Genomic DNA, 27,646 nt, shown 5'->3' with positions numbered 1-27,646 from the left:
GGCGCCACCAGAACCAGTTATATTTCAAAAGTTCTGTTTCTTTTGCGACAGACCTGGTACAATGGATAAAAATATCGAACAAAAAATTTGTCTAAAACTTTGCATTTCTAACCAAATTTCTTGTTCGGAATCGTTGCGAATGTTGGAAAAGATTTATCAAAAATGCAAGACTGCGATGGGTACAAAGCCTTCAAAGACGATTGAGAGATCTTTGTCAAGAGAGCTAGACATCTCTCGAAATTATGGGGCTAGACCAGTGTGACACTTTCAAAAAATTAATTTTATTTATTATTAAAATATCCTGTGAAATCGATAAGGTAGTATCTTGAATAGTTTTTGAATGGCAGCGCTCTAAAGAGCGACCGCTCGCATGTACAAATCGGATAGTTGAAACTTTAAACGCTTTTTCTCGAAACGGCATTTTTCAAAATTGCTGATATCATAACTCAACGAGAAACTGACTGATCGACTCAAGTTGAAACTGGGTATTCTTTGATATATTTACTATACAATGACCTACAATCTTTGTGATTGGTTAAACATTGTCAATTTGACATTTTTTGTCTTAAAAACGATATTTTTTCAGAAGTATGCCATTTTGTAAATTTTTGGTATTTTTCAAAAATTGAAGGTTATTGTATAGGTAATACCTTCAACTTTAATAACCTTTTTTTATTTTTTTGTACCAGCTACTCATTCGGCCGGTATCATGCTAGCAGTTGGGGAACTTTTTTTTTGGCATCTCCGATTAGCACATAACTCCGTTATTTTTCAATATTTTTGTGAAAAAAATCTTAATGTACAGCTGAATATATACCTTATTATGCCCAAAGAACTTCGAAACATTCGATCACGTACTTTCTTTTAAAAAAGTTCACGAAAATCGTCTAATTTTTTATGGGTTACGCTGGTATAACCCCTTAAAGCCAAAAACGCAATGAATACCATCGATCAACCACTGTTTTCACCAGATTTCACCAGGCGCCGAGTGCTGTTTTCTTGTTTCTCAAACTGAAATTACCGCTCCGTGGAACCCGCATTCAGTCGATTGAAGAGATAAAACAAAATTCGCTGAAGGAGCTGAAGTCCATCCCAAAAAGTGCTAATGAAAAATGTTTCGAGGACTGCAAAAATCGCTGGTATAATGGTGTATTACATCTGGTGGGGATTACTTTGAAGGCGACAAAATATGTTTTGATGAATAATTAAATATTTTGCGTTTTATTTACACTTTCTGGGTACTATTTTGTTACAATGTATGTACATACTATATGTACCTATCATGACAGTATTTGCATCTCTAAAGTTTTCAGACTTACAATAGTACTTCATTTGTAAATGGAATGGTATTAGAAAGGCATAACAATTCTGATAACTGTTTTTAAGAACAATATATTAAAATAAAATATATTAATAATAAAATAAATACATATATAAATATTCTAATTACATATGAATTCGTATAAATATCAGATAGAAATTAAATAGCATGTGAACAACTGAAATGTATATTGTAAGAGAGGTGATAAATAAATACATACTTATATGTTAAAATAAATAAATATGTATGTATATATAGTATCTGCAAAGTTTATACATATATAAATAATATACAAATATGATACCATTTTTTATTATTTTTATTTATTTTTATGTTAAACATGTAAAATAATATATAATTTTATAATAATAATATTGAAATAAGAAATAAAAACTTAAATTCCTTGTCAAAAACGATTTATTTTCATATTCCTCAATTTGCATTTTATATACAATCAGTTATAAGCATATACATACAACAAAATTCAGGTAAAATTTTTCATAATTTTAGTAAACTTAATATACCAATTACTCTAAGTAATTTCCCCTTTAGTTTAAATATATTTATATGGAATTCTTGCATACATATTTCATTTTACCTTGCGAGAGTATAAAAAGGTCGGTTACACCCGAATTTAGCTCTTCCCTACTTTTTCATTGACAAATTTTGCATCACCTGAAAGTACTATATTTCCCAGGATTTGATCTTTGCAAAGCATAAAATGTTCGGTTAAATCCGAGGTTAACCTTCTTTACTGTTGCAAATAAAATCTATTAGTCTGAGCAACAGTAGAAATCACTGGAGTATCAACAAATATTGGAAAGGCAAAAGCTGTGTAAAGCTTTCTTGCTCCAATTGATAAGAGGTTCCAATCAAACTATGCACACATGACGAGTTGTGGGTATGAGGGAAATGTACATGTCTTTGTTTTAAATACACTGTTATTGCCATTGATAACAGCGGCTCTGGTTCAGAAATACAGCAAAATGATTACAAAATCATAATACAAAATAATCAATTAACTTATGAACACTTGTCGGTGTAGTGACCGTAAAATACATGTACTTCACTGATTAATCAACTAGGATTCCGACAAAAGTTCAGTTTAGTCTGATTTGCTGACCAGTGCGGTCTGTTCGCAAATCGACTTCGATCATTTCTATACCTATATTACGCGTGTCTTTTTAACAATTCAACAATTCAAAAAAGAAAAACATAAAAAACTGAACTTTATACTTTTTTTCTAAATACAAACTTAAGATAGAATAAAAAATGTTTTTAAATAAATCATTGGCATCCGTGAACCTGTTGAAGCGCAGCTTTTCAACAAGTGTTTGGAGAGCAGCTAGCCTACAGGGACCCAGACAGCCTGTAAGTGAATAAGTGGAATTCGTTTTCTTCAAAAAAGATTTACTTTATTTAATTAAATAAAGTGATTTTATTGTATCCTTGTAATAATCAGTTATAGCAAATGTATATTAAAGTTTGTTCCTTGAGCGTATTTGGGAACAAAATTTGGTATACCTGTATGTATGTACATATGTGTATATAAGTTCCTTAAACTGATAAGCAACCCCAAACTAGATAAAATGAGATATCCTCACTACTACTCGGATTGTAACGGGCTCAGTTTTTTTTGTGAAATATACAGTTTCAGGGAAATTGTCTCACTGTACATGTAAAGTTCTAGTCAGGAAATATTCAAGTTTGTAAGTGAATCGAAAAAGGTCTTATTGTAAGACGATGTATTTATGAATTACTTTATTTAACAGTGTGTTGTTGTTTTTTCATTTAATCAGATTTCGGAAATTCGCTCGATCGATTAGTGAGGCATACTGTGGTTAATGGATTACAAAATTTTGCATATAGTTTAATAAAGTTACGCAATCATAAAAATAATAAGTAACACAATAGTTGATTCATAATATTGAATATCTTATCACCAATTGGGTTATAAGAAGCCTTTGTAAGTATTACATATGTATATGGAGCTAAGCTGGGATAGTCAAACAAGTTGTTGGGACTGTTTAACGGTTTCGTTATTTTGATTTGACGAATAAAGAAAAAAAAATCGAAATAGTAGTATGATTTCGTTAATTTTATACTAGATCAGTACCTGGACATATTTTTCATGGAATATCAATTGATAAGTGACAGATACTTTTACTTTTTCAATGATGTCAAAATAAATTGGTTAAGCTAGTTTGTGTATATCTTTCATAGTACAGATAAATGTAGAATTTTAGTATTATTATTTTCTAATATTTTTTGCAATCAGGAGCGGAAGACATGATTGGTGTTTTATTGGAATTTTAAAGTTTCTTCGCACGCAAGTTCTATTCATTCCACTCCGTTTATTTGTGGGAACTTCGCGAACTGCATCAATAAATCTTTGGAGGCAGTACCATATTTGGCCCAGATATCCATAACCTGAAATGTAAAAATTTAAGACGGCCACAACAAATCGACACTTTTACGGTCTTACTAAGGACCTTTGTATGTTGTAAATGACCTCGAATTTTGAGTGCAGCGGCACGAATATGTGTATGGTGAAAGTTTTCAAGTACTGTGTATACCATATGTATATTTACAAAGTACATACATAAGTATTTATTTTCTTAATGCGTCCTCGCTTTGTTACGGTTGCGATGTACTTTTAAATACGATGAATAAATAAAAGTACACATGTGAAAACTTGTAACCATAAATGTAACACAAAAAATTCGATTTTTTGAAGATATCGTTCAACAATTCCGGCGAAGGTTTACTTACAGAGTACATTAAGTTTGCCACGAAGTTTGTTAGACCCCGAAGGAAAAGTCGGAAGCCTTATGATGAACTAAGTTTATTTAGCCATGGCCGTCTGTCTGTCTGCATAAGTACATACATATATGCAAACTAATTTCTGAGTTTGTGAGTTATCGATCTGAAATTTAGCACAAGTGTGTTTCTCTTCATAAAGCTGTACATTTGACGGAATCGATATAGCATATAGCTGCCATACAAACTGAATGATCGGAATGAAGTGCCAGTATGGAAAACTTTTTGTTCCTCTGAGAAATAGTCTGTGTTTGTGAAGAGTATTATAGCTTCCCTCCAACCAAAGATAACATTTTTCATTTTTTTATTGAAATTGTAATTAAATTCCCCAGATAAAAGTTATTTCAAACACTGTCCATAATTACTATGCCAAATACAAGAGCGCGATCTGTCTACCAGTTTGTTTGCAACAGCTGCTTAGTCGGTAGTGCATATTGTAATGGATAAAAATATCGAACAAAGAATTCGTCCCAAATTTTGTGTTTCTAATCAAATTTCGTGTGCAATCGTTGCGAACATTGCAAAAGGCTTACGGTGATTCAAAAACAGAAGTCTAGGAGTGGTACAATGCCTTCAAAGACGGTCGAGAGATCGTTAAAGACATACCCCGTTCTGGACGATCTTCGACCTCTTCAAGTGATGATAATATAAAGAAAGTGAGGGATATAGTGCTTTAAAATCATCAGCCAGTTTTAAAGAGAGAACTCGCCATCTCTCGCGAGTCCGTTCGAATGATTTTGACGGATATTTTGGACATGAACCGCGTTCTTGCTCGACTGGTCCCGATAAAGCTGATTTTTTTCAAAAAGAATACCGCAAACAAGGTCTTTGGACATGCATGATCGTGCGAATTCGAATTCCACATTCAAGGAGAGTATTATAACTGCCGATGAGACACGGGCTTATGAGTTTGACGTTCAAAAAAGTCAACAATCATCGGAATGGCAAAATTCGCTGAAGGAGCTGAAGGCCATCCCAAGGTGCCTATAAAAAGTGTTTCGAGGACTGGAAAACTCGTATGCATAGTGGTATTTATGTATGCATACACCCGTATTAATTGGTTTATAAATTATCAGCATCAGAATTGTAGAAAAATTGGAATTGAAAGTTTTGACATAAACCATATGTTAGACGCTTTAAGCCATTTTTACAACAAACAGGTTATACCGCCTATGAAACTATAAAATGGACTCACTATTCAATTAACTACTTACATAAAAACATTCTTAACCGGTTGAAAAATCTTTGTCCTAACCGAGAGACTGATTAATACTAATTGAACGTTTAATGGCATTTGAAAGAATCGCTCATAAAGTGACGCTGCTTCTGCTTATTTAGTTTGAATAAACTAAATAAATTAACCTAATGTTTTAATAAAATGTTACTTTATAACAGTGCAAAACACATCATTGAGGCAAATCACATTCAATGATGGAGTATGGTCGTAACACTAAAAAACATTACGAAAATACGTGAAATCTTATTGGGTTATAGTTAAATGGAATTGAGTATGTCAAAGGAACGCATAGATTATATAATTCACAAATTTTATGAATAGAAAAGTATCGGTCGGCCAGTTGGGTTTTGGCCATTTTTGGGATTCACATTATGTTTATGGACTACATCGAACATGATAAAAAAGTTAAAAAAAAAAACTATTTTTTTTAACATTATTAGATCTATTGAATGTCGAGGTCAAATTTTGATAGTATATAACCGTAGGTTGTGTTATATTATAGTTTTATAGACATTTTCTAATAAGTGGGATAAATGGTTTAAATAATTTTTCTCCTTAAGCTCTTAAATCCTATATATAAATAGTAATAGATAAATAAAAACAACGAGTAACAATTTATAAATCAATGTGGAAGCAACAAGTGTTTTTATTTTAGCTTTCCTAATACATAGCATATTTGCTCGTACATGAATGTTGACTATCTCTCAACTTGTCTGCTATAGCCTGAGTAACTCTTTTGTTTGCACATACATTCAATGCTCAGTGGTTATAGTTATCAATACAAATGAGAGAACTCATATTGTTCCATTGTAATATACGGCAAGGTCTCTCATCCGAGGCTTGTTGCTTCCTTTCATTGGCAATTGAAAAGTAAAGTCCTCTCTCGACGAACAAAAACTAAAGTCTATAAGTCGCTCATAATTCCCGTCCTGCTATATGGTGCAGAGGCTTGGGCGATGACAGCAACCGATGAGTCGACGTTACGAGTTTTCAAGAGAAAAATTCTGCGAAAGATTTATGGTCCTTTGCGCATTGGCCACGGCGAATATCGCATTCGATGGAACGATGAGCTGTACGAGATATAGACAACATTGACATAGTTCAGCGAATTAAAAGACAGCGGCTACGCTAGCTGGGTCATGTTGTCCGGATGGATGAAAACAATCCAGCTCTGAAAGTATTCGACGCAGTACCAGCCGGGGGAAGCAGAGGAAGAGGAAGACCTCAACTCCGTTGGAAGGATCAGGTGGAGAAGGACCTGGCTTTGCTTGGAATATCCAATTGGCGCCACGTAGCGAAAAGAAGAAACGACTGTCGCGCTGTTGTTAACTCGGCTATAATCGCGTAAGCGGTGTCTACGCCAATTAAGAAGAAGAAGAATGACAGGGATGAGAAGCTTCCTCCATTTTTCCATGATGAAAAATTGATTGCCATGTATATTATTGAACCAATCTAGTACGTATGGACGAAAACACTCCAGCTCTGAAAGTATTCGACGGAGGAAGCAAGGGAAGAGAAAGACTTCTACTCCGCTAGAAAGAGATCAGGTGGAGAAGGACCTGGCGTCGCTTGGAAATTCCAATTGGCGCCACGTTACGAAAAGAAGAAATGATTGGCGCGCTGTTCTTATCTCGGCTATAATCGCGTAAGCGGTGTCTACGCCAGCAAAGAAGAAGGAGAATATACTTAGTTAATACTAATTGTGAAAGTATAAGTTCAACACTGCCAACGGCAGGACGATATGATTTTTTATACTGGGCTATTATTGTGGGATACCGAGGCCTATCAGTTCGCTTATTTGTTTTGACGGCGCTTGAACAAGCTATAAAGCGTTATCTGGTTCTCAATTGCTAAGTATAGTATGGGCAATCAGCTGCACTACAGTGCCCTTCTCGCTGGCATTCCGTCATTTGATACACATACATATAATATACATAGTGGCTTGGAGGTTTCGTTATTTTTTTACCGTAGAAAAATTTAAAAATATGTTTACCTAAAATGCTTATTTTATGTATATTCAATTTTTTGAAATAATTTGTACTATAATGTTTCGATGTAATCAATTTCTTCGGAGTTTGCTAAATTTCTTGAAGATATCTCGTCAAATTAAAAGGTTTTCCAGGCAAGCACTTGATTCCGATCGTTCAGTTTCTTGGGTAGAAAGCGACGTGTTTGAAATTTCAGATTGATATCTCAAAAACTGAGACTAGTTCGCGTATATACAGACAGACGGATATAAATGTATGTATGTATGTATCATCTCTCACGCTCCCTTCTGAGTGTTACAAATTTCGTTGCAAACTTAATATACCCTGTTCAGGGTATACTATAATAACTTCGAATGCTTACGCCTGTGATTTTGTAGAAAAAGTATGACAAAGCTTTAAAGCCTTGATTTAAGTATAATATCATGCATTGGGTTTGAATCTTCTTGAATTTGTATACTATACTCAGAAGATTGCATATATTTTTAATATTTCTGAACTTATTAGATCATTTAAATAAAACATTATTAAGTCTTTCTGCCTCCAAAAAAATTTGAGTAAAACGCAAGATTTGTAGTCCCAAACAAAGGGATATCACAATACAGTGGTACAACTGTTATCCTAATTTCTGTTAAGTTTGGACATTTTAGACCAACATTTTTAATTGATTGTCAAAACTTAAGACTCGATATAACTTATAGTAGTTGACAATCTGGTATATAATCAAAGACAGTTATTTATATTTGCTTCTAGAAGAGCAAGAAGTTAGGTAGGGAAGCAATATTTAAACGTACTCATTATTTATTTATTTGATTTGGTGGTTATTTCACGTTAACTTTATAATTCGTCGATTTTTAATTAAATTTTAATTAAGAGAAAACACACACACATCAATAACCAAATATATATGTTTTACACGTAAACATATATATGCTACATACATACATACATGCTCAATGAATACAATAAATAAGTAAATGAGTTTGTTTTCGAATTGATTTTAGGACTTTATGATTGGCAATGCAATCTCCAGCGAGCAAATAAACAAATAAATTTGTGTACAGTTGTTACCTACTCAATAGTATTTAATAATTAGCATTTGTAGATAAGAACTTGATGAGGCAAACGCGTTCTATATTGTTGCGCACATACAAATAAGTGTGAGCTAGTTATGCAGCAAATGACATCGATAAATAGTATGGCATGTTTAAGATTATACTTTGTCAATATCTTATCACGATCATGAACTGTGTCTGGCAATAACCGCCTTCAACACTCAAATTATATTGCGTAATAAAGTGATAGCTAGATAAACGATTAACTCAAGAGTTGGAGGAATTAATAATATTGCATCTTAAGGAGGGAAGGAATTTGAGGAATTGATTATTATCATTGGTTATACATACATATTTTAATCATTCCTTTATATACATATATATGAATTATATAATACATATAGATAAATATACATACATTGTCTAGTCGATATAAGTAAGAAATTAACAGAATAAATGTAGAAGTGCGAAATGTGCGAGTTTTTTCTGCAATCGAGTTCTTATGGGTTGTTGTCGTAAGGTGTAATCTCTTGAAAAGGTTCCAGTAGATAACGATGGCAAAACAATGCAATGCAATCTAAGAAGTGCTCCCTAGTAACGTCTAGTTATTTGTGACAGAAATTTTTTTTTATAAATTTAACGAATTTAATTTCTTACTTTTTGTGAATAAAGTTAGAATGATTAAGCTGAGAGGTAATATCACCATTCCGTTCATAAATCATAACACATACATACATACAGTGGACCAATAAAGTTTACATACACCTAGTTCTATTAAATTACGACACGTTTATTTGTTATAAAATTAATAAATTTTGTGGTTTTTTCTATCCATTTCAAAAGATGTATATTTAACATTAAATTTAGCATACCAATCGTGTTGTAATTTAATAGAGAACTAGGTGTATGTAAACTTTATTGGTCCACTGTATGTATGTATATACATATGTGTATATTTGTATTTATGTAAGTAGTGAAGTGAGTTTTCAATATACTTGTATACATACTATGTGCAAAAAATAGTAAGACTTTGTTCATAATTTTAAAATTCTTAATTTATTCTTCAAAATCTATGTCATCCCCCCAAAACAATCCCCCTTGGCACAATACACTTGTGCCAACGTTTTGTCAAATCCTCGAAACAGTTGTTAAAGAGCGAAGCGATTCATGTTTAATGTCTTCAATTGACTCAAAATGGTTTCACCAGAGCAGTCGTTTGAGTTTGCTGAAAATCCAGAAGTCACACGGAGCTCACAAAGAATCAATGCGGGCCATAAGTCCCGCCACTTTTTACGACGCGTAGCACTCAAATAGTACTCCTTGTTGACTGTTTGGTCGGTTGAAAGGAATTCGGAGTGATCCACACCTCGATTATCGAAAGAAACTGTGAACATAACCTTGATTTTTGACCTGCTTCGACGTGGTTTTTTTGGCTTTGGCTCACCTTTGCTACGATATTCGGCCAATTGATCGTCTGTGTCCGGGTCGTCAGCCTAGATCCAAGAGTCACGCCAGTAATTATACGTTACATGACATCCTTGTAGTCGGAAAGCACTGTTGGAACCAATCGTGCTTTCATTTTTTTCAGGCCTAAATGATCTTTCAAAATGATTTTTACTGATATTGCCGATATTCCAACGATGCCAGTAAGATCTCTGACTGTTAATCGTCGATTCTCAAGCACCAAGTCCTTTATTTTATTGACGTGTTGATCATCAGTTGCTCAGACATTTGATTGCGCGCACAAAATTTCATGCATAATTTCACTCATCGTAAAAATCCCCGAATGCACTTTTTCAGAAAGGCTAATGATTCGATGTGAAATTTAGCACAGATGTTACTGACAGTCATACAAACCCAGAAAAAATTATTTTGACGAATGGGATTTCACGCGAAATTTATATTAAAAAGTCTTACTATTTTTCGGCCACAGTTTTACTAATGTGTTTGATGTAGATATCAGGCCTTATAATATATGTACGTACATATATATAGCATGTGTATAATTGTACCATAATTTTACGTCTGATTTATTTTTAGAATATTTTGACTGAAAAGCGAAAACAAGCTACCTTTACAGAGCGAAGTCAACTGAAATATGCACGCCGTCTGGTGGTTAAACTTGGAAGTGCCGTTATCACACGTGAAGATAACCACGGCCTTGCACTTGGACGACTGGCCTCCATTGTTGAGCAGGTTAGTTTGTTGTATACCATACATACCTGCGCTCATTGAAATAGCAGTGCAACAAAACCGAAAAAATACAACTTTTTTTGCTTATTCCTTTGCTTAAGTATTGCCTTTTCCACATCCACAATTTTTTGCTCCAAGAAAGAGAAGTAGAGGGGAAGGAGGTATATACAACAGAAAAAATAAATTAGAACCAAAAAAACTAAAAATTTAACCAAAACCATACTTTTATATCCTCAAGGTAAATAAAAGCAGAGCTGAATTTAGGAATTAGTAACGTTTCTGAAAAAGACTGTTAAATGAAAATTTTAATGTACGAAGACCACGAAAGGTACCTTTACTTAGGCAAAGACACATCAAAGTGCTGTTGGAGTTTGCAAAAAACTATTGAAACTAGCCAATATCAAGATGGCGTAACATTCTTTTGACAGATGACTCCAAATTGGTCTTGTTTAGTTTTGTTTTTTTTCACTATTATGTTGATTAATGAGTTATGGTAAATTTTTAATTTTTTTGTTAGCACTGTTATTTCACTGAACACAACGTTTTTATGTTATTATTCATCTATACTTAAATATTGAATAAAAGAAAAAAACATAACTTTTAAGTTACATATACATATGTAGATATCTTAGCAAATTTATTCATGAAAATATTGGATGTGATTTTGTTTTGAAGAGAATTTCATATCTAATGGGTATTTGATAATAATTAATAATGGGTTGTCAAAAAAGTCTTGCGGTATTTTTATTGAATTTTTTTCGACCAATTCAGCGATTTTATATCAATTCTCGATGGCATGCCTTCCGGAGCGTGGCGCATCTTCGACCACCTCTACACCAGAACGAAAACGTTGAAACCATCGTTGTGCGGTGGAAATGGAAACTGTATCGGGTCAAATGCACAAATTTTATTGCCGGCTTGAGATGCATTTTTGCCTTTGCGACGCTATAATTCACGAACGACTTTAAAAAAACGGCAATCAATCAAACACGTGTTAGCGCGTGAAATGAGCTTTCCAAAAAGGTATAGCATGAGCCGATGCGACAAATAAAACTAGAACTACGCGCTTTCTGCGCCAACTAGCAAAAATACCGCAAGACTTTTTTGACAACCTAATATTTAGTTTTCCAGTCATGATTGAGGTTCTGAGTACTTTCGCGCATGCAAACGTCACTGATTTTTATTCTCAGGCTCCTTACCGAAAATATGCAAGCAATTAAGCGGATTTTTTTAGTTTTTACGTGGATATACATATCTAGAATTACAGTCTACGAAATGACCTTTTTTATTCAATGAAAATCTCGATTCCGTATCAAAAGTAATACGCGTGGACTACTCTAAAACAATGGTGTCGCCAAATTCTCAAAATTAGCCTTCACCAGACTATTCATGGATCTGAATAACAGTAAACTCAGCAATTTAATACATGCTCAACTGAGGAATAATAAAACAATTTATTAAAGCATTGGACATTGTTTCAGTGAAATTTATAGAAAATTTCCGAACGTATGGAAAAGCCGAAAGTTGGGTCTTTCTTGGTCCTCAAATACGGCAATTCATGAAAGACACAGATTTAATCAAGGTTATGACCATTCTGTAAAGTGTAACTTGGGAAAGTTTAGTGCTAATAGTCAAAACTTCGAAAATTTTCAGTCAAACATAAATTTCCAAATTATGAAGCAATTCTCTATAAATTGCTGACAAACTTTAAGTGTCTAAGAGCAAACATGACTATCAAGTTAGATTATATCGTAATCACTTGAATAGATTTTTGAATAATTTAGATAATTATGGTGTGAAACACTGAGAGCTGTTTCCCTGGGATATAACTGATGGATAAAAGGTATCAAGATTGATTGGAAAGGTTTCATAATGGCAGATTACTGCTGTTCCTTAAAAAATATTGCTAACTAGAAAATTATAAAGAAATAACATATAAAATATGCTTAATAAAGATATAAAAGAATGAATATCTTACTAATCATTAATATGAATAGTGACAAAAAACTTAAATTAGAAAAATCTTCTAAACTATATTTAACTTCACATCATTCCAATTCTCTACAAATCAAAATAAACAAGATAGGAAACAGCAATTAACAAGAGTCTGAATAGATTACTATAAAAAACTGTAATTTGGGGCAGGTGATCGTAGTATTGAGGAGCACCCGCTTTCTGAAACTTTATAAAAAGTGACATTTTCCCACCCTCTAATAGGATTAATGTACATATCCCACAAAATACTCAAGCTACATCAACCAAGTTTGTTCAGAACAAATCTTTACGGTAGCCCTTCAGACCGCGAAAATACATAGGTTCAATCAGATATAACCCCATTCATTCTCCATATAACGATACTGTTGAAAAATACTAAAATTGTGATGACACACTAGTTGAATACGTCACAAGAATTGAAATCTAAGCCAAGGTTCTATGACAAGGGGCCAGGATCAAAATTAGACAATGAGTGTGGCACCGCTCACTTTTCGATGAAGTGATATACTGTATCAGAATCTACTATACCTGTTTCTGCCAAATTCAGGATAATGTTATCCTGATATTCCTATATTACGTTACCAAAATGGTCAAAATCGGATAAAATGTTTGACATTAGAGTAGTGTTCAGAGCGAGTCGAAGACAACTATGGATTTTGAAATTGATGTGTAGTTTGGTTATTTCTTTCATAAAAATATACATCTGCATATGTAAACAATTCAAAAATATTTTTTTATAACTTCTAGGTTGCTGAGTGCCATTTAGAGGGTCGCGAGGTTATGATGGTTACAAGTGGTGCTGTAGCTTTTGGTAGTCAAAAATTAGCACAAGAATTACTTATGTCACTTTCTATGCGTGAAACGCTCTCGCCAAAGGACCCGACACGCGTCGTATGTTGAAATTGGATATATGGTAGAGCTTAGCATATGCACACACCAACTTACACAATATTTTCTTTCAATAACAGGAACAGGGTACCCTGCTTGAACCCAGAGCGGCCGCTGCAGTGGGTCAATCTGGTCTTATGTCACTGTACGATGCTATGTTTGCACAGTATGGTGTAAAAATTGCACAGGTATAACAAGGAAACTGGATATTTTAAAATTTATTAGACGTTTTCTGATCGTATTTACATAGGTTCTCGTAACAAAACCGGATTTCTACAATGAGGAAACACGTAATAATTTATTTTGCACACTTTCTGAACTGATCAGCCTAAATATTGTGCCGATTATCAACACCAACGATGCTGTATCCCCGCCAATGTTTTTGAAAGACGATGATCTACCAGTTGGCTCAAAGAAGGTAAGTAAAACTAAAATGTCAAATGACAAAATATGTATTATGTAAAATAATATAAAAGGCGTAATTTTGAAATTATTATGTATCAGGGTATAGCAATCAAGGATAATGATAGTTTATCTGCTATGCTTTCGGCAGAGGTTCAAGCGGATCTACTGATTCTAATGTCAGATGTTGATGGAATTTACAACAAACCTCCTTGGGAAGATGGAGCTAAACTGATGCACACCTATACCTCGAATGACCGACATGTTATCGAGTTCGGGAAAAAGTCTAAGGTACTTACCATACATGCCAACACAAACAATCATATTGAACATTCCGCTGATTTAGTATACTACTACTACTACTTTTGTGTCTTTTAAAAATTCGACTAAAAATTTGTATGTAAATAAGTAGTATTGAAGTTATATTCATCTAACGGGTGCATGAATCACCTAAAACTAAACGAGATAGATATATATTCGTATATGGGCGTAATCGGACCAATCGAATTAAAATAAGATATGGAACTTTAATTTTGCACAGGAGATCGCAGTAGCTAGGTGCACCTGTGGGCTAAAAATTTCGAAAAAGTAGGCATGGTCCCGAACTCTAAGGGCTGCTATATATATTTCTGGCCTAATAATGAAAATAGGAATATTTATCAACGAAATGGTTTTTCAAAATTTTCTCCATCAAGATTTATACACTTCGCATGCGCTCAAACCAATTTTCGAAGCACTTTTTCCACTCCGATTGAGACACCTCCAAAACATGGTTTTTGAATGCTTCAACAGCATCTTCTGGCGACGAAAATCGTTGACCACGCATTATTTTCTTGATGTGTGGGAATAAAAAGAAGTCATTGGGTGCCAAGTCAGGGCTGTACGGCGGATGACCCATCAATTCGACGTTTTGGCCGGTCAAAAAGGCGCTGGTTTGAGTCGATGTGTGAGAGCTCGCATTGTCATGGTGCATAATGATTCGTCTTCTCTTGTTCGTTTTCCGAATTTCTCCGAAGACTTCAGGCAAACAAATGGTGGTGTACCACTCAGAATTGACCGTCCTACTTTGCTCAAGCGGAACAGTCGCCACATGACCGGTTTTGCTTCGAAGTGCTTCTTCCACGAAAAACTTTCGTTGGATTTGGCTCGTCTTGGAAGACCCACACGGTCGATTGCTGTTTAGTTTCGGGCTCATACGCATAGATCATGATTCGTCACCTGTGACGATCTTATAAACGTCTTTTGATGCACCGCGATCGTATTTTTTCAGCATTTCTTTACACCAATCCACACGAGCCTTTTTTTGAGAGATTGTCAAATTGTGCGGAATCCAACGAGAACAAACCCTTTTTACGGCCAGGTGTTCATGCAATATCGAATGTATGCTGGTGGGAGAAATGCATAGGCATGCCTCTATCTGAAGGTATGTTACATGACGGTCTTGCATTATCAGTTCACGTACGGCATCGATGTTTTCTGGCACAACGGCTGTTTTTGGACGACCTTCACGGAATTTGTCTTTGAGCGAGCGTCGGCCACGATTGAACCGGTTTTTCGCAGTGCTATAGGATGGTGCTTCATAGCTATACAAAGATTTTAGTTCATCGATGCACTCTCGTCGTGATAATACACGTCGAAAGCTGTGAAAAATGATCGCACGAAAATGTTCACGAGTTAATTCCATTTTTTGGCCGAGATGAATTTTTTATTTCCCTGTAAATAAAACAATTCACGATTAAATGACAAAACGTTCTGAGTGATGTTATGCTAAAAAATGTCAAACTTTCTAATGGAAATGTCAGATTGCACCTGGCAACACTTAGTGTTGCCTGGGCCAGAAATATATATAGCAGCCGTAATAGGTTTAATGTACGTATCTCCTAGACCACCAAGGCTGCAAATTCTCAGGATAAATATCTTATGCACCACAGCTGACAATGTAAAAATTACTGAAATTGGAAGATAACGCCGTTCACTACCCACATAACGGTACTGTTAAAAACTACAAAAATTGCCATAAATCAATAATTAAATACGACAAAGATATAAAATTTTACACCCGAGATGGTAAAAGAGGGCTTCATTGGGTAAAGACTGGACGAATGGCGAGACAGCACCCACTTTTAGGCAAAATCACATATCTTGGGACCCGACCAACCAATTGGTGACTAAATTGGTACCATGACAAAATTTGTTCGGACTACACCCACTCTTACTTCTCACAGCACCTTTTAAAAAAACAATTGATTTTTTCATCTACCAGAACGCAAATCAAGAAGCAACTGATATAAAGGTATAAAACTATGCACTAATAATTCCTTTAAAGTATGTCAATTTATGTATAACCAAGAATTGTTCAAATCCAAACAAAACTGTTCAAGCCCCCAAATAGATAAAATTGCTCGAAAACTTGACCTTGTTCCTATATAACTAATATCAGATACTACCCCCAACTCTCATCTTTCCCTGAAGAAATTTCTCGGACTTTGATTCTTGCAAGTTGCAAGAATATAAAATGTTCGGTTATCCCCGAACTTATCCCTGCCTTACTTGTTCATTATTCTTTTATTAACATTTTAGGTTGGCACTGGTGGTATGGACTCAAAAGTGAAGGCAGCCACATGGGCATTAGATCGTGGTGTTAGTGTTGTAATTTGTAACGGAATGCAGGAGAAAGCAATTAAAACCATTATAGCGGGACGAAAAGTCGGTACATTTTTCACTGAATCTACAGAAGGTTTCTCAACTCCTGTCGATGTTTTAGCTGAAAATGGTAAGTAGGACATAAATATTTATTACTTTAATGAAAAAAGGTATGTGTATTTATGTCATAATGAAAGTAAACTCTGATATTGGAATTTATATAAAATTTACAGGGTTATTTAATATAATAACGTTTCCTGTAACTAAAGAGTACTATGATTTAAATGTATAAAAAGCCTCAGCTTATTGTTGTGATCGGTGGATTCGCTTTTCTTTATAACTTTTAACTTTATGTAGTACATATATTTAAATTTTATTTCTAAAAATTTTGCTTCAATAAGAACAGTGTGTTTCGCAGTGGAGTTTGGAGTAACCATGCACTTTTTATATTTGTTCAAAAAGTTTGCGTGGCTTTGTGTCTCTTTCATTGTGTTGTAATATCAGAAAAAAAGCAATTTAACTATGAATTGGCAAGCATTTCTACAATGAGGAAACACGTAATAATTTAAGCGAATTTCATATGCTGCTTAAGGGGGGAGCCTGATTTAGAAGCTTCAAAAAATCGACTTTTTTGAGGATGTCTTTAGGAGGGAAAGAATTAATTGATTAAAACGAAATTTCTGGGGTTATATTTAAACATCATTCTCACATTGTTTGAATACAAAATCTTTTAAATTCTGCTTTTGGGAAGCAATTGCCTGATGCATCTCGCAAGTGCATTTGCCGGACGGCGGGCAGGATGCAGGCAGCAATTTCTATCTGAAACATAAAATTTAAATAGATTCATATTTTTTAATAACATATCTTCTAGTTAAACTAAAAAAAGTTCTAAAAAAAGTGGAAAATTCTAAAATTTTTTAAAACTTGAAAAAAATGGGGTTTTTGCCAAAAATTTTCCACTTTATGTTGTGTAAAAATATGTTCAAACATGACTTTTCTTGTTTTTTTTAGTTTAAATAGAAAATAATTTAATGCCAAAGATAATAAATTTTGGCCCAATTCGATCCGACGTTTAGTTTTTTTTCTATCTTGCCCGCCAATTCAGTAATATCGTAAAAATGAACAACCGAGAAATCGCGCGTCAAAGTTTTCGCTTTCTGCCCAATCGCTCATATATGTATCTGCTAGACGCTCGGTCACTCACTCGGGACATATTCTTAGATATTTTTTAAAGAGATTTAAGCAAAAAAAATCGATTTTTTTAAGCTTCTAAATCAGCCTCCCCCCTTAATGATAATTTTGATATTGCATTAACTCTAAAATAGAAGTACATATCTGGATATATTTTGAAAGCAGCCGCTCTAAGTGCCTGAATATGTTCACCCTTAAGATCTCTTTAACGTCCATGAATGCTGCAACCGATTCACTTCACTGCCTTCTATGGCTCTTTGACTTAGTACCCAAATAATGATTACCTAGTCCTCCTCAGATTTTGTTTTTGTAAGTCGTTAAGAGCATATTGGCTATAGTACCATCCGGTCCTATTTAAATAGCATGATGGCAGAGTATATTTTATATTTTAATTATGGGGAACAATTTTGAATAACCACATTTCGATTATCCACTGTATACACACTCCTGTTATGGTATTATTAGCAATGGAATTTTTCAATTTGCTTTGGTGAAACTGAAACAAGCGTAGAAATCCGCTTTTGAACATTGTATAAATACAAATGTATTTTATTAAACTGTCACAGTTATGATTATGCGTCTTGTGGGGTTTCTGTGTTTATACCCTGAACAGGGTGTTTTAAGTTTGCCACGAAGTTTGTAACACCCCGAAGAAAACATCGGAGACCCTATAAAATATATGTATATATGTACATTGTAACAAAAAAGCACCCGAAAACTGTAATTACATTCTCCGGGTAAATGATAAAGTTGGTTGAACTTACTATGAGCGCGATCTGTCTAACAGCTTATTTGCAGCAGCTGCTTAAGTCGTTATACAGAAGTGCGTTACGATTTTTACAATGGATAAAAATATCGAACAAAGAATTTGTCTCAAATTTTGTATTTCTAAGCAAATGTCGTATGCGAAATCGTTGTGAATGTTGTAAACGGTTTACGGTGACTCAGTTTTATCAAAAACACAGGCCTACGAGTGGTACAAAGCCTTCAAAAACGGCCGAGGGATCGTTGAAGACATGCCTCGTTCTGGACGACTTTCTACCTCTTCAAATGATGAAAATGTTAAAAAAGTGAAGGGTATGGTACTTGAAAATCGTCAGGTAAAGGTTAGAGAGATGGTAGGAGAGCTCAAAATCTTTCGCGAATCTGATAAAATGATTTTGATGGATATTTTGGGTATGAAACGCGTTCTTGCTCGACTCATCCCGATTAAGTTCAAATTTTTTTAAAAATACTACCGTAAACAACTCTCTTTGGACATGGTTGATTGAAAGAATTCCGATCCCGCATTCATCGTGAGCATTGTCATCGGAGGGAATCCGTTTTCATTTGATCGAAGATATAAAACAAAATTCGCTGAAGGAGCTGAAGGTCATCCCAAAAAGTGCCATTAGCCATGTCTGTCTGTATATGCGCGAACTAATCAATCAGTAGTTCAGATTGTTTAATATGACCTTAGCTAATTTTAAAAATTTGTGCTTACCGAATACATTATAAGACCATGTATGTATATGTATGTAAACCAATGTTAATGTAAGAAAAAGTCCAGTATACGTTAAAAGTCGACGCTTTCACCTTACATTAAAGCTTTATGTACCATATACATACATACATGTGTATGTTAGAATACTAAATTTTACAAAAAAAGGTGGTTGTTTGTAACCATTAATTACGTTTATTTCTACCATCGGATTTATATGTACATACGATTATACTTAATCCTGCCATAAATTCTATTACAAGTGTTATGATGCATACGGCGAGGTTAGGACTTTTTTAAGTCTCCCATAAAAATCTGCTGGCATTCCTGTGCTCTATTTCCCTTGATAGCCCTTCTCAATTAAGGAAATGTCCTGATGGAACCTCTCGCCTTGCCAGAAAGAAATTCAGATGAGAGTGCAGCATATGTATCTTTAAGGACATATTGCTCCCGAAAGCTTCATCATTCAGTTTTTCTTTAAAACTCTTATTCATTATCAAGGGTTTAACGAGGTCTTCCTTCAGCCGTTGTAATGGTTCTTCACTTCCCTGAAAAAGGGGTTAAAACTGGGGCATTAGTATACCAACAGGTTGTTTTAGAAGGCGTAGCAAAGCAGTTAAGCAATACTCTTTTCGATGGAGAACATGGATCTTCCAGCAAGATTCTGGCCCAGCACACAAAGCCCAGCCAGCAATAGCTTGAAAGCAATATTCCTAATTTTAAAGCTGCAGATGATTAGACATCTGCAAGTCCAGATGTGAATCCGTTGGACTGCAGTTTGTGAGATGGAAAACATGGCATGTCGAATACTCTACAGAAATTTGGAGAATCTCAAAAAATATTTTGTTCGAGCAGCGTAAGCATTACCAATAAAAACTGTACTTGCTGCTATTGATGAATGACCGAATTGTTAATTGGCTTGTGTAAAAGTAATAAGTGAACATTTCAAATAAAAATTTGTGCGTCGCTCATTTAATATATGTATTATTAAATAACATTAACTTTATTAAAAATAATACATTATAGCTTAATTTTTATAAGGACCTTAACTTTTAACAGCACTTATGGCAAGACCAAGTCGAAAAAGGTGGACTTCTGTTTTCGCGAATAGTTTCATTTAACAATGATGCACATTTTTCAGATTTATGACGCTACTTGGCAACACCAATTGGCTTAAGACCGCCACTGTTTTATTTGAATTAATTCCAGTAGTATTATTACTTACTGTTTCTGCTCTTTGCATTTCTCTGCAGCGCGCATTGGCAGTCGACAGATGCAGGCGCTTTCTCCGGAACAACGTGCCAATGCAGTTAACCATTTGGCTGATTTATTGGTAAGCAGGGAAGAATTTATTCTGCAAGCGAACGCAAAGGACTTAGCTGAAGCGAAACGACATGGTCTAGCGAAGCCACTTTTATCACGCTTGTCTTTGAACTCTGCTAAATTGAAGAACTTGTCTGTTGGATTAAAACAGATTGCTGAATCTAGTCTTCAGGTAAGCAAGTGATTTTCCATGCTCATAAATTTCTGCCACTAAAAATAATTTAGCATTTTTATTATGGCGTTCATGGCGTTTACACGGGCGACACGACTCCGAAAACTCGAGTCGGACAATTTTCTGTATTCCCTTCAATATCAGATTCTCAAATTCTTGACCACTTCATGTATTCAGTGCACAAAAATTTATTTGATTAACTAATTTTTACCCTAAATATTTTTTTCTAAAATTTTTCTCTATTATGCATATTTGCATACATTTTTCATATTATATACAAAATATAGATAACAATATTCAAATTGTTGATCATATTATAAATATTAATTTGACAACAATGAAAATAATCTCTAGATCCTATATAGAAGTAGTAAGCATGGGCTAAGTTTGGATGTAGCCGAACATTTTATACTTCCGCAATTTACAAGAAACACAGTCCGAGTACACTTTTATCAGAAAATATTATCTCTGAATTTCAATAATATGTGTAAGTACATATATCTCAGAGATTTACTTTTATTATCAGTAAAATATCAGTTATAGGCATTGTGCTTCATATTGTATATTAAGAATCTGGGGGCCTGAAAAGTTAGGATCCGATCTCGAGAAATGTTTGATGTATGATGCAGGACACTCTTTGTACATAGTACATTGGAACTTCAAGTTTCATCAAAAACCTTGATTTTTATTTGAGTTATCCCTTGCAGAAGTAATCTTCAAAATAATACTTTCCACTCAGTCAAAGCTAAACCTTTATTATATAAAGTATGGGATAGCTATTATTATTTTGAATGAATATTTTTTAAGACAAAAAAGCATTTTTTATTTACGTTTTCAGAATGTTGGTCGCGTTCTACGTCGCACACGACTAGCAGAGAATTTGGAATTGAAGCAAGTTACAGTACCTATTGGTGTACTACTAGTCATATTTGAGTCACGTCCAGACTCATTACCCCAAGTAGCTGCCTTGGCAATGGCCTCTGCTAATGGTCTTTTACTAAAAGGTGGTAAAGAGGCTTCTAACAGCAATAAAGCTTTAATGGAGCTGGTCAAGGAGGCGCTCGCGACAGTAGGGGCGGAAAACGCAGTTTCCTTGGTGAGTTCAGAAAATTTTATATTTTTATTTTACAGTTTTGAAATATTTTATTTTATATTTCATTAATACGTGAGATAATTTCGGTAGTGAATATAATATATGTATGTAAATAATTACATAACTTCTATGTTTAGGTATCCACACGTGAAGAAATTAGTGATCTTTTGTCAATGGAGGACCATATCGATTTAATAATACCACGTGGTTCTTCTGAGCTTGTTCGCACAATTCAAGAGCAATCCGTCCACATACCGGTGTTGGGGCATGCCGAAGGTGTCTGCCATGTTTTCGTTGACAAAGAAGCTGATTTGCGTAAGGCCTTGAAGATAGTCAGGGATGCTAAATGTGACTATCCAGCAGGTATATTAATTTTTTGATTTGAGAGTTGGTTGCTTATTATAGGAGTAACCTACTGCCTACTCTTGTGTTTTTCTACTTACCTTTCATTTGCTCTACTTGTGCGTTTATGATTCTAGCTTGCAATGCAATGGAGACGCTTCTTATTCATGAGGATCTTATGAGTGGCAACATTTTTAATGATGTCTGCAACATGTTGAAGCGTGAAGGAGTGAAAATATACTCAGGACCAAAACTTAGCCAGAAATTAACCTTTGGTCCTCCGGCTGCTAAGAGTCTGAAGCATGAATATGGTGCTCTGGAGTGCTGCATCGAGATTGTGAAGGATATCGACGAGGCAATAGAGCACATACACACATACGGCAGCGGGCATACCGACGTCATCGTCACGGAGAGCGGTATGTATAACAACAACTACAATGAAAGGAAATCAATGCGTGCTTAATTTCACTCCTTCTAATTAGCCTATACGCATTGTTAATTGGTAATTCTTGTTTAAACTAGAGAAATTTAAAATAAAACAGCAGCAATATATTCACTTTTTAAAATAATCAGCTGCTGCCAACCCTACTATATTTCCATAGCATTAACGATCATTAAAAAAAATTTAACTATGTTTACTAGTTATTCAAATTTTTGGCGTTATCGAATACTTTATTTTTATTTGTCGAAATGATCTTCAATATAAATATCCATTTATAGATTTAATCTATTGCTTTTCTGAAAGCAATCACTACGATTCGACTTCCGTTATTGCTTAGTTCCTATGGCTTATAGAATTTTGAGAAGCTCTCTTAGCATAATTAAGGAAACATTAGGGGTATTCGCTTGCTCTTGCAAGATTGCAGATTGCAAAAATACTATACCGAAATATACAAGAGCACGAGAGCATCCATTGCAGAATCTAGTGATATATGAATTCGGTCAATTTGTTGTGAATGACTATTAAGCATGGCTATTGTGAATTGGGGCACCTTCTGCATACATTTTTAAGAAAAAAACTGTAACAAATCTTTAAAATTTAAATAGAAATAATAAAATCCATTTAAAACTTATCTTCCTCAACAATTTAACGACGGAATATGTCTTTATGTAAAATGACAGCTAAAACAGGGTTGCAATTATATTTTTACGTGACATTGCATTCAAATATACATACATAGGTTTTGGTCAGACATATTTTACAGCCATTGCAAATAATTTTCTGCGTGTATTTGTTGTTGTGCCGGTGCACCAAGAGGAAATATATACAATTCTTGCACCGTGCAAGAGTTTTGCAAGAGCAAGAGAATACCCCTATTGTATTACTGGCAATGCAAGTTTTTGTCGCTGCGATGTAGCTAATGTCGCGGAGCGCTCTTCTGACTATCCATCTGCTAACGGGCTTATTTATTTTTTATAAACGCGTTCTTTAATGCCAAGTGATTTTTCCTTTTTAGGAGACGTGCATTCGCACGGTCCAGACTTTGGCAGTCCCCAAAGCTAATACCACTGTTTAACTAATTCTAAGATCTTCTGTTTTCGTACATTTGGCATAGCTTCCAGTGCTGTGAAGTTAGTGTAATAACTATTAAAAAAAATATATTTTATTATATATATTAAAGTTCTTACCAGGTGCAATAAAGCACAATATTAGTTAAATATTTTATTTAATTGAGAAATCATTTGATATGTATTTCTTTGCAGATTCTGCGGCACAACAGTTCCTGTCGTCGGTTGACAGCGCTTGTGTTTTTCATAATGCTAGTTCGCGTTTCGCTGATGGTTTCAGATTCGGCTTGGGTGCTGAGGTTGGCATATCAACGGCAAGAATTCACGCACGTGGTCCGGTTGGCGTTGAGGGACTTCTAACGACTAAATGGATTTTGCGCGGTCAGGATCATGCTGCAGCTGATTTCGCTGAAGGCGGTAGTTGTGTTTGGCTGCATGAACCGTTGCCTCTATGAATTTATACACCAATAATTATTTTTGTACATAATTTATGTATTAATATTTTTATGTTTTTTAAAAGCTTAGGAAGGCAGTAAATACTATATATAATTATATTAAAAAATTCGGGTTAAGGTGTTTTCATTTTATTAGTTGAAAATTTTGAAAATGCTGCTTTGCAGTCGTTGACAAAATTTAATGAAAACAAGTGAGGAAACACTCAGTGCCGTAGCTAGGGGGTGCGAAGGGGGCCGTCTTCGATCTTCGCTGTTTTTTAATATTCAGAAAAATATATCAACAAATTTTTTTACAAAATTTATTATAAAAGATAAAGAGTTGTACACTCACTGATAATAATCTGAATAACAATGAAAAATATTATTACTCGAATACTTCTCAGTCTTTGAATTTGTTTTATTTTTTTTGGCTTTTATCTTTCTTAAAAATAGTGATAGAACTTAAAGATGCGCTTTTCTAGGTTTGATCGCAAAATCACATATCATATCATTGTAATTTAAAGTAATGTAATTAAAATTCCATAGTTTCATTAACCGAACATATTTTGAGAAACCAACGGATATGTCACAGTTGAAGCATAGGGCAAACTGTGAGAGTGACAAATTGCAACGTAGGAGTGACAAAAAAACAGTATCTTTATTTTTACTCTGTCGTCGCGACGTGTCACTCTCACAGTTACCCTATGCTTTGAATGTAACAAATACTTTTATTTCTCCACATTTTCAAAAATGGTATTTAAAAACTCAAATTCGGGCAAAAGTTCCTGCAAATTGAGTCAAAAGTGTACAAGATATAGGGCGAAAATTTGTAGGTAGGTAGAAAAGGATTTCCATGCGAGAACTAAAATTAGGTCAGTCAGTTAATTTGGTAGCTATATGCTATAGTGGTACAATCTTGGACAATTTTGTATGCCAGTTTATATATGCTATAGTAGTCCGATCTGAAAAACTTGTTCGGAGATTAAAGGGTTGCTTGAATAATAATTCATACCAATTACTGTAGTTTTATTCGTGTCAGAGATAATTATGTTAGAATCTTCCTCAACGGAGATATACATATGTTTGTATATGATACAAACTATGGCTAAATTTAAAAACTAGGTTCATGTGAATAAGGAATATGAGGTTTAGACCAAAAACATGCTTCCATGTAATTTTATGAATATTTAACTTACACACTGACTGATATATTCGACATAAAGTCTGCTAGAATAATGATAACACGCTCCGATCAAAAATTTTAGGTGATTAGACTTCCGTTTAATCTATTCAATAATCTAGACTGTCGTCACTGCTGTTGGAGAAACAGCTCTTTTTGTCATCAATAATTTCACATCGTTTAATATCTATTAAAAGAAAACATTATAATAACGTCCCGTTTTAAATATTTTCTGACGAATTTTTTTGATTTTGGAAGTCGAGTTTTTTTTGTTTGTTTAAACTGTTTTTCTTAGTAGAGTCTAAGTTAGTGAAATTTGCTATTGCGATCGCAACAACGAAAATATGAAAACATTTGTACTCAATATTTATTTTTTAAATTCATCACATAAGCTTTCATATTTGGTTTTAGTAACAAAATAGAATTAAATAGTTGCAAGTTCTGATTACTTCTTAAAAGACAAAGTATCGTCCAAGCGGTCGTGGTGTATTTTGGATATGTTTCTTTAAGGGAGGAGCCTGATTTAGAAGCTTAAAAAAATCGTTTTTTTTTTGCATAAATCTCTTTAAAAATAATCTAAGAACATATCCTCAAAGTTTTAGATGAGAATTGAAATATTTTCGAAGCTATAAGGAAAATAGTGACCGAGCGTCTAGCAGATACATATGTATATGCAGATACATAAAGTAAAATGTTTTTTGTCAAAAACCACTTTTTTCAATTTTTAATAAATTTCTAAAATTTTACACCTTTTTTTGGATTTTTTTTTAGTTTAACTAGAAGATAAATTATTAAAAAATATGAATCTCTTTGAATTTTTTGTTTCTGATAGAAATTGCGACCCGCATCTTGCCCGCCGTCCGACAAATGCACATGCGAAATGCATCAGGCAATTGCTTCCCAAAGGCGGAATATCAAAGATTTCGTATCCAAAAAAATTTGTGAATAATGTTTAAATATATAACTATAAGCCCTAGATGTTTTGCTTTAATCTTTTATTTCTTTCCTTCCAAAAAAATCCTCAAAAAAACCGATTTTTTGAAGCCTCTAAACCAGGCTCCCCCCTTAAATTGGTTAAAGTGTTTTTTTGATTTCATTTAACACTTCAAACATCAGCCATGCTTCACTTATATTCCTTGAAAATTTTCCTGCCCTATAGGGGATATATACCCTTTTCAATTAAAAAAAAATCGACATTTTTTATTGCTTTATCTTAAAGAACAACTCCTTGAGAACATTTTCTCAAATTTTCATAGAGATTCGAGCAGTAGAAAAAAAGTTACAGCACTTCTAACCGCGCGCCTCTTCGCGGCCCCAAACCCGAGCGGCCAGCATCACGTGCGAATATCTCGAAATGGGTTTTTTGAAAAATGTCTTTGCGGTGACATTGGCGGAAAACTACTGAACCGATTTTCTTCAAATTTTTTTTAAAATGTTCGTAATGAAATTTTTCTGTGCTTGAACGATCGACTTTTTACGCACAAACTTTTTTTTCTCCGAAATGAATTTTTTAGTGAAATTTCTAGTGACCAAAAAGTTTCTTTTTTTGCATAAAACGTTCCCGTGTGCACAAAAATAAAAAAAAATCATAAAAACGATCGTTCAAGCACAAGGAATTACACTAAACTAATGAAATTTGTTTACTTTTATGGTTTCAGTTGACTTGTTCGACCTGGGGAATTGTCACCGCAGGGCTCTGCCAAAAAAATCCTCTAAGGTAAACAGCCACCACTTAAAAACTATTTGATATTTTTCCATTTGATATATTTCGCACAAACATTGTTAATAAAGTGTACTATCAAAAAATAAAAACATTCGTGTAATGAAATAATTGCTACATACCTAAAAAAATCCAAACTTTCCTTTTTTTCTTCGACAAAGAAGGTATATAACCCCTTAATAAAAAATCATAAGACGTTACGCTTAAAATTTAAAACCGCTGTAACGAAAAATCGCAAATGCGTTTTTACCATATCTGCCACTTTTATGTTTTATGCTATTCTGCTATTGCGTTTACAAGTAACCCCCTGCTCCCACAATTCACAAAAATAAACTGCTTTCGCAATCGCAATCGAAATTCATGCTATTTGCAAAAAGTCTAAATCAACTGCGATAATGTATAAGATTTCCTTGGCGCTAAATCAGAGTAACACAGGTAGATTTCAAGCTTCAAATTTTCTCGGTGACGAGGTTCACAAGTGTCATTTTTGTATTGTACTGTGGTCTACTCGGAACATGATATTGTGGCGAAAACGAATGCCAGGACCAAAACGGTAGTTTGAATAAAAAATAAAGATAAATGTACATACATACATCCAGAAAGAACTGGAAAATCTACAAAAATACGTAAGAAAAATGATGGTGTGGTTAAATGCTTCAACTG

General features: G+C 34.2%; 1 protein-coding gene across 1 annotated transcript; it reads left to right on the top strand.

The window, feature by feature from the left end:
• The first annotated feature begins 2,436 nt into the window (after nucleotides 1–2,436).
• LOC120778210 (delta-1-pyrroline-5-carboxylate synthase) lies at nucleotides 2,437–24,153 on the top strand. Its single transcript, XM_040109967.1, has 12 exons — nucleotides 2,437–2,692; nucleotides 10,459–10,614; nucleotides 13,354–13,497; nucleotides 13,575–13,682; nucleotides 13,745–13,912; nucleotides 13,999–14,187; nucleotides 16,477–16,669; nucleotides 20,464–20,705; nucleotides 21,544–21,801; nucleotides 21,936–22,161; nucleotides 22,278–22,556; nucleotides 23,845–24,153. Exons 1-12 carry the CDS (start codon nucleotides 2,594–2,596, stop codon nucleotides 24,102–24,104), a joined length of 2,322 nt encoding a protein of 773 aa, XP_039965901.1. The 5' UTR covers nucleotides 2,437–2,593; the 3' UTR covers nucleotides 24,105–24,153.
• The last annotated feature ends 3,493 nt before the right edge of the window (nucleotides 24,154–27,646 follow it).

Source organism: Bactrocera tryoni, chromosome 5, assembly GCF_016617805.1.
Source record: "Bactrocera tryoni isolate S06 chromosome 5, CSIRO_BtryS06_freeze2, whole genome shotgun sequence".
In the NCBI taxonomy this organism is placed as follows: Eukaryota; Metazoa; Arthropoda; class Insecta; order Diptera; family Tephritidae; genus Bactrocera; species Bactrocera tryoni.
Note: the sequence above shows the minus strand (reverse complement) of the source record. Positions and strands in the feature narration are given on the sequence as shown.